Below are 16,749 nucleotides of genomic sequence, written 5' to 3' on the forward strand. Positions count from 1 at the left end.
TTTTTTTTCACTTTTTTTTTGCAGTGTTATAGGTCCCATAGGGACCTATAACACTGTACACACTGATCTTCATCATTGATCACTGGTTTCTCATAAGAAACCAGTGATCAACGATTCTGCCGCATGACTGCTCATGCCTGGATCTCAGGCACTGAGCAGTCATTCGGCGATCGGACAGCGAGGAGGCAGGTAGGGGCCCTCCCGCTGTCCTGTCAGCTGTTCGGGATGCCGCGATTAGCCGCGGCTATCCCGAACAGCCTGACTGAGCTAGCCGGCCACTTTCGGTTTCGCTTTTAGCCGCGCGGCTCAGCTCTGAGCGCGCGGCTAAAGGGTTAATAGCGTGCGGCGCCGCTATCGGCGCTGCGCGCTATTAGATGCGGGTCCCGGCTTCACTATGACGCCGGGCCCGCCGTGATATGACGCGGGGTTACTGTGTAACCCCGCGTTAGATCAGGAGAGCAGGACCAAGGACGTACCTGTACGCCCTTGGTCCTTAAGGGGTTAATATAGGGGTTTACAACAGGGTGGGTGCTTCCATTGGCTGGAGTCAACTTGCCGGCCTTACCTATCCGGAGTGGGCTTATGGGGCATTCAAGACCCTGGGTGGCCGAGACCGGGGCACTTTATTCTTAGTTAGTTTAGTGGTTAGGTACTACACATGGAATGCATGGTGTTTAGTGTCAACCCAACAGAAAATCCTCTCCGAGGTGGAGGTCTGTAGGAATATCACCGGTGACCTCAGGAAGATCAGGTCTTTGGAGTATGGCAGTCTTGGTAACAGTAGGGCTTCTCTCCTATGGAGAGGGTTTTCTTTTGATGTGCCCTAGGTACTAGACCTTTTGGGTAGAGTACCTTTATTTTGGTTAGGGACAGTGTTATAGGGATAGAGATAAGATGAGAACAGGGTTAGTTTGAATAGAGGGATAGAATTAGGGAATTGTAGGGGGAGTTAGGGAAAGAGTGTAAAAGTATTTTGAATGTATCAAGTCTGCCATCCTTCTTCCTGGTGGTGGGCTAATGTATGTGCACGCTAGCTTTTTGTTTTGTTTTTAAGCTGATATGGTATGAAGGGCTTACAGGCGACCAAACTTGGGCATAAAGTGGGTTGTAGTTCAGTGTGTATAAGTTTGTGTATAAGTTGGTTGGGAGGAGTGCTAGGTGGGGAGGGTGTGCTTGTGGGTGGTGGTGTTCATCTTTGGGGGACCTGATATGGGTCAGTTAAGGACTGGACTTTGTGAACTGTAAGAACGGTATGGACTCTGACCCATGTACAGGAGGGGTGGTATGGGTGAGGGTACAGTTTTAGTGTAGGGTTTTTCCTAGGGTTTTCTATTGATTTTGTAGGTGTTATCTGTAGTGCACATATTTTATTTATATTATATTTTATTTATATAGTCCGTTTCAAAGAAAAAAGACCAGGCACAGCTAACCGTGTTGCTCACTATGGTCTATGGAATCCCACTAATCATGGACGCTCCCGATTTCTAGAAGTGTGGTGCTTAAACGTATGTGGAAAACAGCGCAGTAGTATTCAATTGGTAGAAAGAAAAAGCACGTAGAAAGAAGCGTCACTCGATGCGAAATGGATCCATCGTCTTGAGCTCCCCCCGCCACGTCTGGCTCTCCCCGCACACCGCTCCCGATGTTATATGTGACTTCCAGTTGAATCGCACATTAAACGAGATTAAGAGAAGTGGTGAGTTGCTACGTGCTTTTTCTGTCTACCAATTTATTCATATAGTATATTTAGTGATTTTGTACCTATATTCTGTTATATCTACATTGTTTCATATTGTTTCATGTTATAGCGTTATGGTAGTCGGACCAGTTGTTGTGTTAATATGTGGTTTATGTGGTTTATTTCGTTTATTTCAGTTATTTGTTCAGTTTTTTGTTTTTTTTTTGCAGTGGTGTGCATGTTATGTTTTCTGTTTTGTTTTCTTGCTGTGTGTATTTCCTTATAGCCAGATAATGCTAAATCGTTTGCTTGTTTCTTTGGTATTTTCATTAGTCCCGGATAGAGGATTCAGTTAATTTGGTCGTTTTGTAAGTGAATGTATGTGTGATATGATTATTTTGATTATTATTTTTATTTATATAAAAAAAGAAAAAATATATATAAAAATAAATTAAAATAAATTAAAAAAAATATAAAAATTAAAAAAATGTTAATAATAATTTTGAGAGGTGTGCTTGCTAAGTTTCCGTTTAGTTTTCTTGTTGTGTGTTCCCAAGTATGGATGGTTTTGAGTTATAGTCGGGTAATGATAACTTTTATGTTTATATTTTGATAAGCCAAGTTGTGCTATTTTTATGTTCATTTTCGGTAAACATGTGAGTGTGTTTGATTAGAGAGTTTTGGCATATTTGAATATCTTAGTATTTTAGTTTCTTAGTAAAGCTGGGCTGGCCGGTTAGGCAGTGTTTTGTTTTTGGTTCTAGAGTATTTCTTATTTATGTTATAGCTGGTTAAGCTTGCTTTGTGTTTTGTATTTGATAAGTTTTGTATTTTTCTAATAAAAAAAGAGTGTCAGCAGAGAGCACTGTGGTCAGACAGAAAGGAAATTCAAAAATAAAATAACTTCTTCTGTACAGCAGCTGATAAGTACTGGAAAAATTTAGATTTTTAAATTGAAGTAATTCATAAATCTGTTTAACTTTCTGGAACCAGTTGATTAAAAAGCACAAAAAAAATTTCCAGCAGAGTACTCCTTTAACAATTGATCAGAAGTCAAACCTTATCCCATCTCTTCTTAAATTTAGGCAAACATACATTCAGTAGGTTACCATAAAGTAAGGGAAGGGATGGAAGAAAGGATGGCTGCATGATCAGACCATACAGGGTTTGTTTGTTGTTACCATGGAGACATATACATTTGTATTGAAGCTGGTGTGAAATTTTTAATCAAAACATACTGCAAAGATGTTTAACTTAGATACATTGACACATTAAAAATTATTCCAAATGTGTACATATTGTGCATAATTGAGCGCTTTACAAAGCATTGGGGATGTACACACCTCATAGTATATGCATATCCTTCCCACTAATGAGTCTGACCGGGATCTTAAGGCCAATATTCTTGACCTCTTGGCTAATACATTGACTTGGCCTCAATGAGTTAATTGGTGCAAATGGTTTGTCTGACGAGAGCCGTTTATTGAGCTCAGGATAATCGAGTGATAAATACATAGACAGACATGTTGCTTCTAACCCAGATATCACTAAGCTTAAAAGTGTTTTGTACGTGAAAAAAATCCATTAAGACCAGTTTAATTGTTCAGAAACAAGCAGACAAATCTGTATTTGAAGAAATGGATAAGATTAAAGCGAGGGTATAATCATCTTTCAGCCTGGAAGAAAATAATTGGCAAAAGGGACCAATACAATTACATTATCAGGCATTTATTGACACCATGTTATGCAGATTTAGTGGACTTTTTGAAATCTTTTTGCATGTTTAGTGAATTCTGGGTGGAAGTAGGTTGGATCTGTCTCATTCAGCAGGCCTTATAGCCCTTAGAGTACTCAAAGCCCCATATTAGAAACATATTATAAAACAAGCTTTGCTCTTCCGCATTGAGAGACAGCTAGAATATATTTTAATGAAAATATACTTACATCTTCATCATTTTTGGTAAAGAAGGGACCATCGGTTTTGTTGACTGCCATAATAACTGCAACTACATCTTTTCCATTCATAATGGGTGTAGCAAGTATATTCTTTGTTTCATATTCTGTGAGTTCATCTGCAAATTTGCTGTACATTGTATTCTATGCAGGAGTCAGAACATTAAAAAAGTCATGTTAGTTACACTACAACACCTGGTTGGTAATAAAGTGCTGTTAAAGTAAAAGGTTATACAATGGATAGTAAGAAGCCGAAGTGTACATGGAGGAGAGGGGCTCCATAGCACTATTCGATGGGGCCCACTCCTTGTGCTGGTTCATGTGACCAGACAGAACAGCTCAGAGCGTATAAAATCCCCTTTTCTTATTTTTGGAGGAAAGTGTTGCATGGTTCTCAGGCTGTTTTCCTTTCCTCCATTTTATGCTGTCTGTACCTGGGAAGAGAAACCATGATCACTGAAGAAAAGAGACGAAGAATCTCTCCATGGACCACATAGCAGCTGCAAGGACCTTTTCTATAGTATTTATGTATTAAAGAGGTGTTCTAGAGATTAAAAATTATGTTTAAAACTAAAGGTGTCCTTAAAGGGATACTCTGGCACTAAGACATCTTATTCCCTATCCAGAGGATAGGGGATAAGATGCCTGATCGTGGGGGTCCCACCGCTGAGGACCCCTGTGATCTTGCACGCAGCACCCCGGTTACAATCAGTCCAAACATGCTCCGACTCTGATTACTGGCGATCACGGGTGCCGGAGCATTGTGATGTCACGGCCCCGCCCACGTGTGATGTCATGCTCCACCCCCTCAATGCAAGCCAATGTGAGGGGGCCTCACGCCCCCTCCCATAGGCTTGCATTGAGGGAGCAGAGCGTGACATCACACGGGGGCGGGGCCGTGATGTCACAATGCTTCGGCCCCCGTGATCACCAGTAATCAGACCCGGAGCAAACATGCTCCAAGGACTGACTGTAACCAGGGGGCTGCGTGCAAGATCACGGTGGTCCCCAGCGATGGGACCCCCGCGATCAGGCATCTTATCCCCTATCCTCTAGATAGGGAATAAGATGTCATAGCGCCGGAGTACCCCTTTAACTTACACATATTTGTAACATACTTTTAGCTTATAAACATTCACAGTTTTGATGTACAGGGGGATTTAAAGAGAAAGGTGCAAAATTATAGCCTCAGTTTTATGACACAACACACATTTATTAACATGAGAATCCACTATACACTACAAATGTTCAGGGGTATCCATATGGCAGATGTCTAGGGGGAATGCAGTTTCGTTTAGATGCGTGCCAGCATATTTTTGGATATGGACTCCACTTTTCCAGTGATGCATTGTCTCAGGTTGTTCAGATTCTGTGGCTGGGGGGGGGGGGGGGGGGCAGAAGAATCCTTAATGTAGGTCCACAAAAAGAAGTAGCAGGGTGTTAGATCTGGCAATCGTGGAGGCCAGCACAACATTGGTGAATCATTGTTTCTGGCACGCCCAATCCTAAATTCTAGAGGATTTTTGTTCAGGTATAGGTGAAAATCCAAATAATAAGGAAATGTGGAGGTGCACCTGCTCATTATACAGAACACATGTACTTTGGGTGTGTCTCTTATGTGCTTGATAAGGCCACATGGCTTTTCTGAGCCCCAAATTCTAACATGGTGATTGATCTTCCTACTGAGGAGAAAAGTAGCCTCATTGCTAAACACCAGCGTGTAAGCGAATTCGTCCTCTTTTATTCAGCACTGCATGTCACAGCATTTTGGTTTGTCGTCTGGTTTCATCGTCTGAAGAAGATGCACTCTGTATAGCTAATAGCGCAGATGTCTTCATAAGCTATGCCATATCGGAGCCTACTATGCTGTGATAGGTTATTATGGGCAACTAATAATAATTTTGCTTTGATTTTCAGTTTATGGCCATTTACCACTGATGTTGCCTTAACTACAGGCCTGAAGAACTTAAGGTGTTCCTCAGACCGCACAGCAAGAGCCAGCTCTGTAGTGCTCCAGGCACTCTCCTCCTTTCTTCTAACAGGGTTGCCACAAGGCCTGGGAGAGCCGATACACCAAGTATTGTGGATTACAGTATAGCTCTGTTTAATATTGCTTGTCTGAAAAAAGCCCTGCTGATGGCCAGGGCCATTTGAAGGAATTTGGGGGCCCCAAGCAAAATGGGGAATCTCGGGGCCCCCCTTGATGTTCACGCACGTCACGCTCTAGGGCCGGCGTCAGGACGTAGTAACGCCGGCCCTTGAATGCTGGGAGCGCGATGTGAGCGAACGTCTATACGAGGCCCCCACATTAGGTGCGGCACAGTTCCCCCCACGTTAGGTGCGGCACAGTTCCCCCACGTTAGGTGTGGCACAGTTCTCCCCACGTTAGGTGCGGCAGAGTTCCCCCCACATTAGGTGCAGCAGAGTTCCCCCCACATTAGGTGCAGCAGAGTTCCCCCCACATTAGGTGCAGCAGATTTCTCCCCACAATAGGCTAGCAGTGTTCCCCCACATAAGGTGCAGTATAGTTCCCCCACATTAGGCAGTATAGTTCCCCACATTAAGTGCAGTATAGTTCTCCCCACATTAGGTGCAGTATAGTTCTCCCCACATTAGGTGCAGTATAGTTCCCCACATTAGGTGCAGTATAGTTCTCCCCACATTAGATGCAGTATAGTTCTCCACATTAGGTGCAGTATAGTTCCCCACATTAGGTGCAGTATAGTTCTCCACATTAGTATAGTCCCCCACATTAGGTGCAGTATAGTTCTCCACATTAGGTTGGCAGTATAGTTTACCCCACATTAGGTGCAGTATAGTTCTCCACATTAGGTGCAGTATAGTTCTCCACATTAGGTGCAGTATAGTCCCCCACATTAGGTGCAGTATAGTTCTCCACATTAGGTGCAGTATAGTTCTCCACATTAGGTTGGCAGTATAGTTTACCCCACATTAGGTGCAGTATAGTTCTCCACATTAGGTTGGCAGTATAGTTTACACCACATTAGGTGCAGTATAGTCCCCCCACATTAGGTGTAGTATGTTCCCCCACAGACACACAGCCTCCAGCCATACAGTGTATGGCTGGAGGCTGTATGCCTGTTTACTGCCCTACTTCAGTGTTCTGACCACTGCTCCTTTTGTCCGGTCACCATTGCAGTAGGTCCCGGGACTGGAGGAGCGGTGGTCGGAGCACTGAAGCTGATGTGCCGCTGGTCATTACCATGCTGGCCAGCACATGTCCTGTTCGCTGCGCCACTCCTCCACGTTGCTTTCCAATGGGCGCACGCACGGGACAGGGCAATTGCCCCCCCCCCCCTGGATCTGCCACTGCATGCATTATATACACACACAACACACTGTATACATTACATACTGTACATGCATGCTTCATACATACACAACATACTGTACACATTACATACTGTACATGCATGCTTCATACACACACAACATACTGTACACATTACATACTGTACATGCATGCTTCATACACACACAACACACTGTACACATTATATACTGTACATGCATGCTTCATACACAGACTGTACACATTACATACTGTACATGAATCATACACACACATACTGTACACATTACACACTGTACATGCATCATACACACACACATACTGCACACATTACATACTATACATGCATCATACACACACATACTGTACACATTACATACTGTACATGCATGCTTCATACACACATAACACACTGTACACATTACATACTGTACATGCATCCTACAAACAACATACTGTACACATTACATACTGTACATGCATCATACACACACACACACACTGTACACATTATATACTGTACATGCATCATACACACACACTGTACACATTACATACCGTACATGCATCATACGCACACACACTGTACACATTACATACCGTACATGCATCATACACACACACACTGTACACATTACATATTGTACATGCATCATACACACACACTGTACACATTACATACTGTACATACATCATACACACACACTGTACACATTACATACTGTACATGCTTCATACACACACACTGTACACATTACATACTGTACATGCATCATACACACACACTGTACACATTACATACTGTACATGCATCATACACACACACTGTACACATTACATACTGTACATGCATAATACACACACATACTGTACACATTACATACTGTACATGCATAATACACACACATACTGTACACATTACATACTGTACATGCATCATACACACACATACTGTACACATTACATACTGTACATGCACCATACACACACATACTGTACACATTACATACTGCACATGCACCATACACACACATATACTGTACACATTACATACTGTACATGCATCATACACACACATACTGTACAAATTACATACTATACATGCATCATACACACATACACTGTACAAATTACATACTATACATGCATCATACACACATACACTGTACACATTACATACTGTACATGCATCATACATACACACACTGTACACATTACATACTATACATGCATCATACACACACACTGTACACATTACATACTATACATGCTTCATACACACACAGATAGAATAGATCAGTGTTTTCCAACCAGGATGCCTACAGAGGTTGCAAAACTACAACTCCCAGCATGCCCAGACAGCCTTTGGCTGTCTGGGCATGCTGGGAGTTGTAGTTTTTCAACAACTGGAGGCACCCTGGTTGGGAAACACTGGTATAGATACACACATGCACTTTACATCTGGTCATCCACAATAGTAACACATACACAGGCACAGTACATAGACATACACATATGTACACACATATATATCCACACACACACACACACACACACATATATATATATATATACATATATCAACACACATGCTTATACACATATATATCCACACACACCTGCTTATACACAAATACATGCAGGGACACCTACGTTAGTCAGGCCCCATGTTGTACAGCCTCTGCGGTCTCCTTTCCTCACAGCTCTCTCCTCCCCCTCCCCCTCCTCCTGCTCAGATGCTGAAGGCTGAGAGAAGAGTCCGGGCTGAGGGAAGATACCAAGTGCAGCGGGGGTGGGGGGAGCGTGATTGTGGTGAGGTGAGAAGAACTCCAAAGCTGCAAATTAGTTTATTTTAAAAACATGTCAGACATTTTGGGGCCCTCTTGTTTGGGTGCCTGGGGCCCAAAGCACAAACTCCAAGAGCAGGATTGTTAATCGCTACAGGACGGGCAAGCACTGGCTGTGCTCGGGGGCCCCCAGCCAGCTCTGGGCCCCAAGCAATTGCTTGGTTGGCATGTCCTGTAGCGACGCGCATGCTGATGGCACCCCAAAAGGGGACGCAATAAAATTATACATTGCACTTCAAATTACTAACTACTGTGCTGTGGTATATACAATATTTGTTTTGTGGGAGTATCTTACTCTACCACACAGACCACACAGAGTAATTAAAAGGGTACTCTGCCCCCAGATATCTTATCCCCTATCCAAAGCATAGGGGATGTCTGATCGTGGGGGTCCCGCCACTGGGGACCCCCTGCAATTTCTCCTGCAACACCCACTTGTCATCAGCTGCAAGATCACTCCGTGTCTGATGACTCACGATACAGGGGACGGAGTATTGTGATGTCACAAGGGGGCGGGGCCATGATGATACACACACCCTCTATGCAAGCCTATGGGAGGGGAGTGATGGCCACCATGCCCCCTCCCATAAACTTGCATTGAGGGGGTGGGGCATGATGTCACGAGGGGGCAGGGTCATGACATCACAATACTCCGGCCCCTGTATCGTGAGTCATCAGACACGGAGCAAACTTCGCTCTGTTCAGCTGATGACAAGTGGGTGCTGCAAGAGAGATTGCGGGGGTCCCCAGCGGCGAGATCCCCACGATCGGACATCTTATCCCCGATTCTTTGGATAGGGGATAACATGTCTAACGGTGGCGTACCCCTTTAAGAGCACTTATAAAATTGACCAGAGTGTGGGTCATATATTTTTAGTTGACATGTGTACCAAGTTTCTTGTAAATATCTTCAGCCGTTTGGAAGGGATGCTGAAAATACATACATACATACACACACAATAGATTTATATCTCGGCTGTAAGGGCACATAAGGGAAGATTTATCAAAACCTGTGTAGAGGAAAAGTGGACCAGCTGCCTTTAACAACCAATCAGATCGCTTCTTTTATTTTTAGAGGCCTCTTTAAAAATAAAAGAAGCAATTTAATTGGCTGCTACAGGCAACTGGTCCACTTTTCCTCAACACAGGTTTTGATGAAACTCCCCCATTATCCCTGTATCCTGATTGATCACTGTGATGAACAACAGGAATTTCGGATCCGTATAAGCTGTTTCAGTTATGTGGTGCTGGCAGTTTTCAGGATTATGACCTGCAAGAAGTCCACTTCTACTTTTCTCCCTCCCTTGTCACAGTCAATTTTTCGAGGGGTGGTCACCCAGCTATAGCTAGGTAGAGAAATAGTTTGTTTAAGCTGGTGGTTTTAAGTGGTATATTTGATTAAATGATTATATTTATTAAATTATTATTATGGATTATTAAACTATTTATTACATTATTTAAGGATAATAAATTGTTATAAATGTTACCCTTGATGAACAACTATGGACTCACTTCTTACAAGAAATTGTATGTGTCTTTATTTTAATTGTAGGATTTTAAGGGAACTATGGAGTTTTGTACTCCTATGTATAGTTTTTTGCATGTACTTTCCAACAATTGATATTTCAATGCATTGTAATGATGTAGTACTAAAGCAGTTTTTTTTTTTTTTACATTTTAACTACCTGGTGCATTTTGGGATAAAGAATAGATTTCTAACTATTCTCTTTTATAGATCCAATCCTGGTTTGACTGAAAGTACTGTTATACAGTAAGTAGATATTACTGCCATACAGTCATTGAATAATAGCACCATAAATGACTTATTCAAACTTTTACATATAAGAGTGATCTACAGGGCATGTAGTTTGGATAAAAGAATATATACTAATACCCTTAAGTTGTGATGGTGACAGCATTTGACAAAGTTGTAAAGACAGATAGTAAGAGCTTCATATATGGGGGGAAAAAAAGCTAGGAATGTTGAAGACCAGGGGTGGACTGGCCGACTTGTTTAGACGTGGCCTGAGGACCCTGCCAGGTAAATGGCCCGCAGGTGCTATTGGGGATCCAAGACACTTGTCCCTGATCCCCAGGCTAATGCTGCTTTTGGGCTCATTCACACGGGCAGATCCGCCGATGATGGACCCCTAGAGTGTACCTACAGATGTGTCTGCTCGGTGCAGCAATCTGCCGCTACAAGCAGACACACTGTTGCGATGTGCGTTCTCCTTTCTGCAGCGCCCCGGTCAGACCCGATGACCGGGAGCGCTGCACTGACATTCGCGATGGGGATGCGATTCGCATAGCGGGACGCGCCCGCTCGCGAATCGCATCCCAAGCCACTTACCCGTCCCGGTCCCCGGCTGTCATGTTCTGGCGCGCGCGGCTCCGCTCTCTAGGGCGCGCGCGCGCCAGATCTCTAAGATTTAAAGGGCCAGTGCACCAGTGATTGGTGCCTGGCCCAATCAGTCTAATTAGCTTCCACCTGCTCCCTGTGTATATAACCTCACTTCCCCTTTCCTTCCTGGCCGGATCTTGTTGCCATTGTGCCAGTGAAAGCGTTCCTTGTGTATCCCAAGCCAGTGTTCCAGACCTCTTGCCGTTGCCCCTGACTTCGATCCTTGCTGCCTGCCCTGACCTTCTGCTACGTCTGACCTTGCTCTTGTCTAATCCCTTGTACCGCGCCTATCTCAGCAGTCAGAGAGGTTGAGCCGTTGCTGGTGGATACGACCTGGTTGCTACCGCCGCTGCAAGACCATCCCGCTTTGCGGCGGGCTCTGGTGAAAACCAGTAGCAACTTAGAACCGATCCACTGACACGGTCCACGCCAATCCCTCTCTGACACAGAGGATCCACCTCCAGCCTGCCGAATCCTGACAATGGGCAATGTACTCGCACACATCATGGCCGCCCCCTGCTCCCTGAGCTAGGCAGAGAACAGCCGCGATGTGTGCGAGTATACTGCGCATGTGCGTGGCGACTCACAGTGTGGCGATTCGCAGTGTGTCTGCTCCGAGCAGGTGCAACTGAGGCACAATGTAGGGGTCCATCATCGGCAGATTCGCAGCGTAAACTACGCTGTGGATCTGCCCATCTGAACGAGCCCTTCAGCTGTATGCACAGCTCATGCCCAAACAGCTGAAAGCTTCCTCTCAGCATAAGCTACAATCAACTGTGGCCTACATTGAGAGGAGACGTGACCTCTGCCCGCTGCGCAGTGCAGGTGCCGATGACGTCACTCACCGGCGCCTGCACTGGGGAGGAACAAGAACGCGGCACAGCGGTAGTGAGGAGATCGCTGCATGGGACAGGTGAGTATCTCTATTTCTTTTTTTTTTGTTTTTGTTTGTTTGCTTTCACTTACATACCTGGCTACCCACCTACATACCTGGCTGCCTAACTACCTTTATATCTGGCCTACATACCTAGCTGCCTAACTACCTACCTACACACCTGGCTACCTAATTACCTTTATAGCTGCCCTACATACTGGCTCCCTTCATACCTGGCCTACATACCTGGCTACCTAACTACCTTCATACCTGGCCTACATGCCTGGCTGTCTAACTACATACAAATACAACTGGCTACCTAACACCTTCATTCCTGGCCTACATTCCTGGCTGCCTAACTACCTACCTACATACATGGCTACTTAACTACCTTCATAACTGGCCTACATTCCTGGCTGTCTAACTATATACCTATACAACTGGCTACCTAACACCTTCATTTCTGGCCTACATACCTGGCTGCAGAACTACCTACCTAAATACCTGGCTATTTTAAAAATTCATTGCATACCTACCTACATACCTGGCTACCTAACTACTTAGCTAGCTACCTACGTACATGCCTAGCTACCTACCTGGATAGTTACCTTCCTACATATGTGGCTACCTAAATACATTAACAACCACAAAAAACCCTTATTGGGAAGGCTAATTATAACTAACAAAATCCAAATAACCCCCAATAAAATTTAACTTTTAATGATAACTATTAAAAGGACAAAGGGTTAAAATCTCCTATATTGCCACAGTTAGTATAATATGCTGGTGAAAGAGTGTATAATTCGGTACAGGGTTTATATTCCACCCAGACCGGCAGCCTTAGCTGACCATGTATATTTCACATTGTTTACATATTTATTCATATCTACCCAAGCTGCAGCCCTGGGTGATTTAACTCTGGCAACAATGAAATTATTAAAACCAGTAAACAGACACTGCCCCCTAACTAGTTTCGCTCACTAGGAGCTTCATGCAGGTACATGCAGACCTCTGGCTACCTACTTACCTGACTTTTTCTGTGCAGGACACCACGAAGGGCATTATTACAGTTTGGGGGCCTATAGATGTGAGATTGTGTAGAGGAGGGGAGGGTATCGGAAAAATGCAAAGTCTAGCATGTTTTCCCTGTTGTCCTGTCCTGACTAATGTTATGAGATGAGTTTTGGCTGAAGGAAGTCAACATGGTGGTCTGAGCCGGATGGAGATGTAAAGTACTCCCCTATGGTTTATTTCATTAGGCAGGTTATCCATTGTAATTGGCACCTTTTGACCTGCTGCCAGAAGGAGAGGAGACATCATATCCACCATTCCCTTTCTCTACCCAATGTATCTTTCATTGTGATTAATTTTGGCATTATGCCTCCATATCCTCTTTGTAACTATTGTCCTACTAATTAAGGTGCCCTAATGAACCCTGGTAATAACAACTCTACCTGGGTGGTGGGGGAGACATATTGGGACACATGGGACAGTTGTTGTCTTTGTTGTTTCATGAGCATTAATTTGTAACAGTACTTGATCTTTCTGGCCATATTTTCTCAGCCTTACACCTCATATTTTATCATATACAGATACGCTTTGACCTAAGTATATTTTTTGTGTTGTGATGGTTGCACATTTTGGTGCTGGAGGAGCATTTATACTATTATGTTGAGAATAATTAAAGGTTATGTTTCACTAGAGCCAAATTACGTTATTTCTGTGATGATTTTCTGATATGTCCTATGAACAATCACGCAATCTTGATAGTCTGACTTTTTTAAAGATAATATTGTTTTGCCCCATTTAATCTCTCTTAGGAATCTGAGAGATGTATTGGTGCAGGGCAGGATTCATAAATACAGTTAATAAATTCATAATTCATAAATACATAAATAAATTCAATCTACCTGACTAAACTGGGCAATTCTGCAGAATTTTACAGAATTTGTTCACAGATATTGAATGTTGTGTTTTAAAAAACTGGTGAAAACTGGTGGTCAAAGACTTTACTTGCGTTCTAAGAATGTAGTGTATGTTATCTTTTGTCCATGCAAACTTTTTTATACAGAGAGCTACAAAACAAAAAAATATAGAGGGGTCCTTTCTTGTGTATTAACACTAGGTGATAAATATAAATGTATCAGATATGGAAAAAAACATTCAGTTATGCTCTAACCTTCCAAGGTTGGGCAAGATAGGTAGAATACTAATAAGAGTTCAAGATTTGTGAATTGTAGAACACCCATGGACCACACTAAGATTTCTGACAGAAATTCAAAACGATCAGGACCAGGCCAAAAAACACGACACCACCACAGTCTTTTGTGCAGTTTCACCAAAAATAGCAAAAGGGTCTTAAAGGGGTACTCTGGTGGAATCCATGTCAAGAACTGTCCAGAGCAGGATAGGTTTGCTATGGCAATTTGCTCCTACTCCTACCAGTTCCTGGCATAAACAGAGGTGTTAGCAGAGAGCACTGTGGCCAGACATAAAATAAATTTAAAAAGAAAAGAACTTCCTCTGTAGTATACAGCAGCTGATAAGTACTGGAAAGATTATGATTTTTGATACCAGTTGATTTAAAATAAAGTGTTTTCCACCGGAGTACCTCTTTAATGGCTGAAGACACCACATATGCAGAATAGAATACCAACTTGTACTCAATAGCTGCAAGGCCTTTTACCTCTGTAGAAGGATCCTACCTCATATGATCTTGAGAATGGGGTCCGTCTATCCCTGTGCATTCTCTATGGGAGCGATGGAGTCAACAATGACCATCCATTTGTCCATCTGCAATATTCAACTCTTTTGGAATTGTATGTTAAACTCTAATAGCCAAGCCCACTAAATGCATATTGCATTATATCAAAGCTAGATAGGAAACCAAAATGTTTTTTGCATCATGTTATATGTGTAACATGTTTATTATTACCAGTTGCCCTATGGGCATTCTTAGTTTGAAAAAGTTTACAAAATGTTATGGGGAAAAAAAGTTTTCCTTTAACCTTAGATTACATCAAGATAAGATTGCTACATAAGAAAGTGAGATAGCTGGGGATGCATGAGAACTGGGATACATAAAAGTTAAGAATTACATTATTTGTTGTTTCACAGAAAGTACAGGGTAAATCAAAAAGAATGGCGCAAAAGACCTGGAGTTACATCAGTAACAAGTAACATCAGTGGTAAATGACCAGTGACTGAAAATCAAAGCAAAACTGGCGTAGGTGCCTAAAACAACCAATCCCAGCACAGCTTTCATTTTCAAGAAACAAATTTAAAATGTCCATATACAGTAGAACATACTGTAGATGGCGACATCAGAGCAAGAAAAAAACATTTAGCATTTTGGAATTTGCAAGGACAAGGTCTGTTGGGACAATACAGAAAAGCTTTCAGAATAAATTTGGTAAATGTGCTCCGCATAGAAACATACTCACATTTCCCATTGGGTGAAGCAATTCAAATCCAATGTCTGTGTATATCATGGGAAAAGTCTGGGTTGCCCAAAGACTTCAGAAGAGACAATAAACAGTATTCCAGCTACATACAAGGGTAGTCCAAAGAGGTCAACTCCACTGACTAGTATTAATTCAGATGCTATACACCACAGTATGGCAGAGCTTGTCAAAATGTCTGCACTGTAAGCCATATTCATAAGATGGAATCAGATGACAAACAAAAATGCCTTGGCTTTTGCATTGACTTGCAGGGTCAACGAATTTGCTGACAGGCTGGTGTTCAACCATGAGGCTAAACTTCTCCTCAGTGGGGAGGATCGCTCTTCACAATATTCGAATTTGTGGGTCAGAAACACCATGTGCCTTTATCGGGTACATGAGAGACACTGAAAATGTGGCCTGTGCAATGACCAGGCACAACGTCTATAGGCCCTTTTTTTGTGGGCATACTACCTGGACATGTTATAGAAATGCAGATAGTTGGAGGTACTCAATCTATATATTGTCCAAGAACTCTGCTCTGGTGATATCCTCCTACCACCCAATACTAAAATCTACAGAAAAATTAACAAATGGCAGGTTCTCTGATCACTGAGGAAGGACCTAGAGGGTCCAAAACGCGTCTGATCTGCTTCACTTATACCCAAAGACCATTACACAACCACTGGATAGACGACTCTAATACCGGAAAGTTATATGTCATCAAAAGAAGCTGCTTCCAGCACTAGAGCTCGTGCTCCCACGAGATACCTGTGGATACTACTTTGAACAACTGTGGACACCACTTTGAAAACCGGCATCTCCACCAAGGGTGACCTGTCTGTCGGCAGGCAGACTCTGTCACCTACACCAGGATGAAGCTGACGATCATCAGAACAGCACAGGACACTCACCCGAGACCTTTGCCAGGACGGTTAAGCGGTACATAGTATCAACGCTTCATTCATTCATTCTGTTGCAGCTGCCGAGCCGTTACTATTGCAGCAAATTACTACCTTGATACTCCCAAGCCACGGATGTGGTCCCAGGCTGTGCTGCTGTCACAGCCACCCAGCCTAAACAGCGCTCACTATCAGAGACTTTGTGCCGGTACAATGGTTTGTAGCTCAGTGGGACGAAAATTGGGGGACTGCAGCGCTTGAAAACGGACAGCGCTCCAATACCTCTACCTCAAGCTGGTTCATAACAATAGACAGTGGCTACTTAGTGGTGCAGCAAC

At 43.1% G+C, this 16,749-nt stretch overlaps 1 protein-coding gene across 1 annotated transcript in view; it reads right to left on the reverse strand.

Moving 5' to 3' along the window:
* The window catches only part of PDE6B (phosphodiesterase 6B), a 107,686-nt gene that overhangs the window by 87,798 nt on the left and 3,139 nt on the right, over positions 1-16,749 (reverse strand). Inside the window, exon 2 of the mRNA XM_056551925.1 lies at positions 3,623-3,775. Coding sequence (XP_056407900.1) covers positions 3,623-3,775 — 153 coding nt within the window. The remainder of the gene's footprint in view (positions 1-3,622; positions 3,776-16,749) is intronic.

Source organism: Hyla sarda, chromosome 1 (genome assembly GCF_029499605.1).
Source record: "Hyla sarda isolate aHylSar1 chromosome 1, aHylSar1.hap1, whole genome shotgun sequence".
In the NCBI taxonomy this organism is placed as follows: Eukaryota; Metazoa; Chordata; class Amphibia; order Anura; family Hylidae; genus Hyla; species Hyla sarda.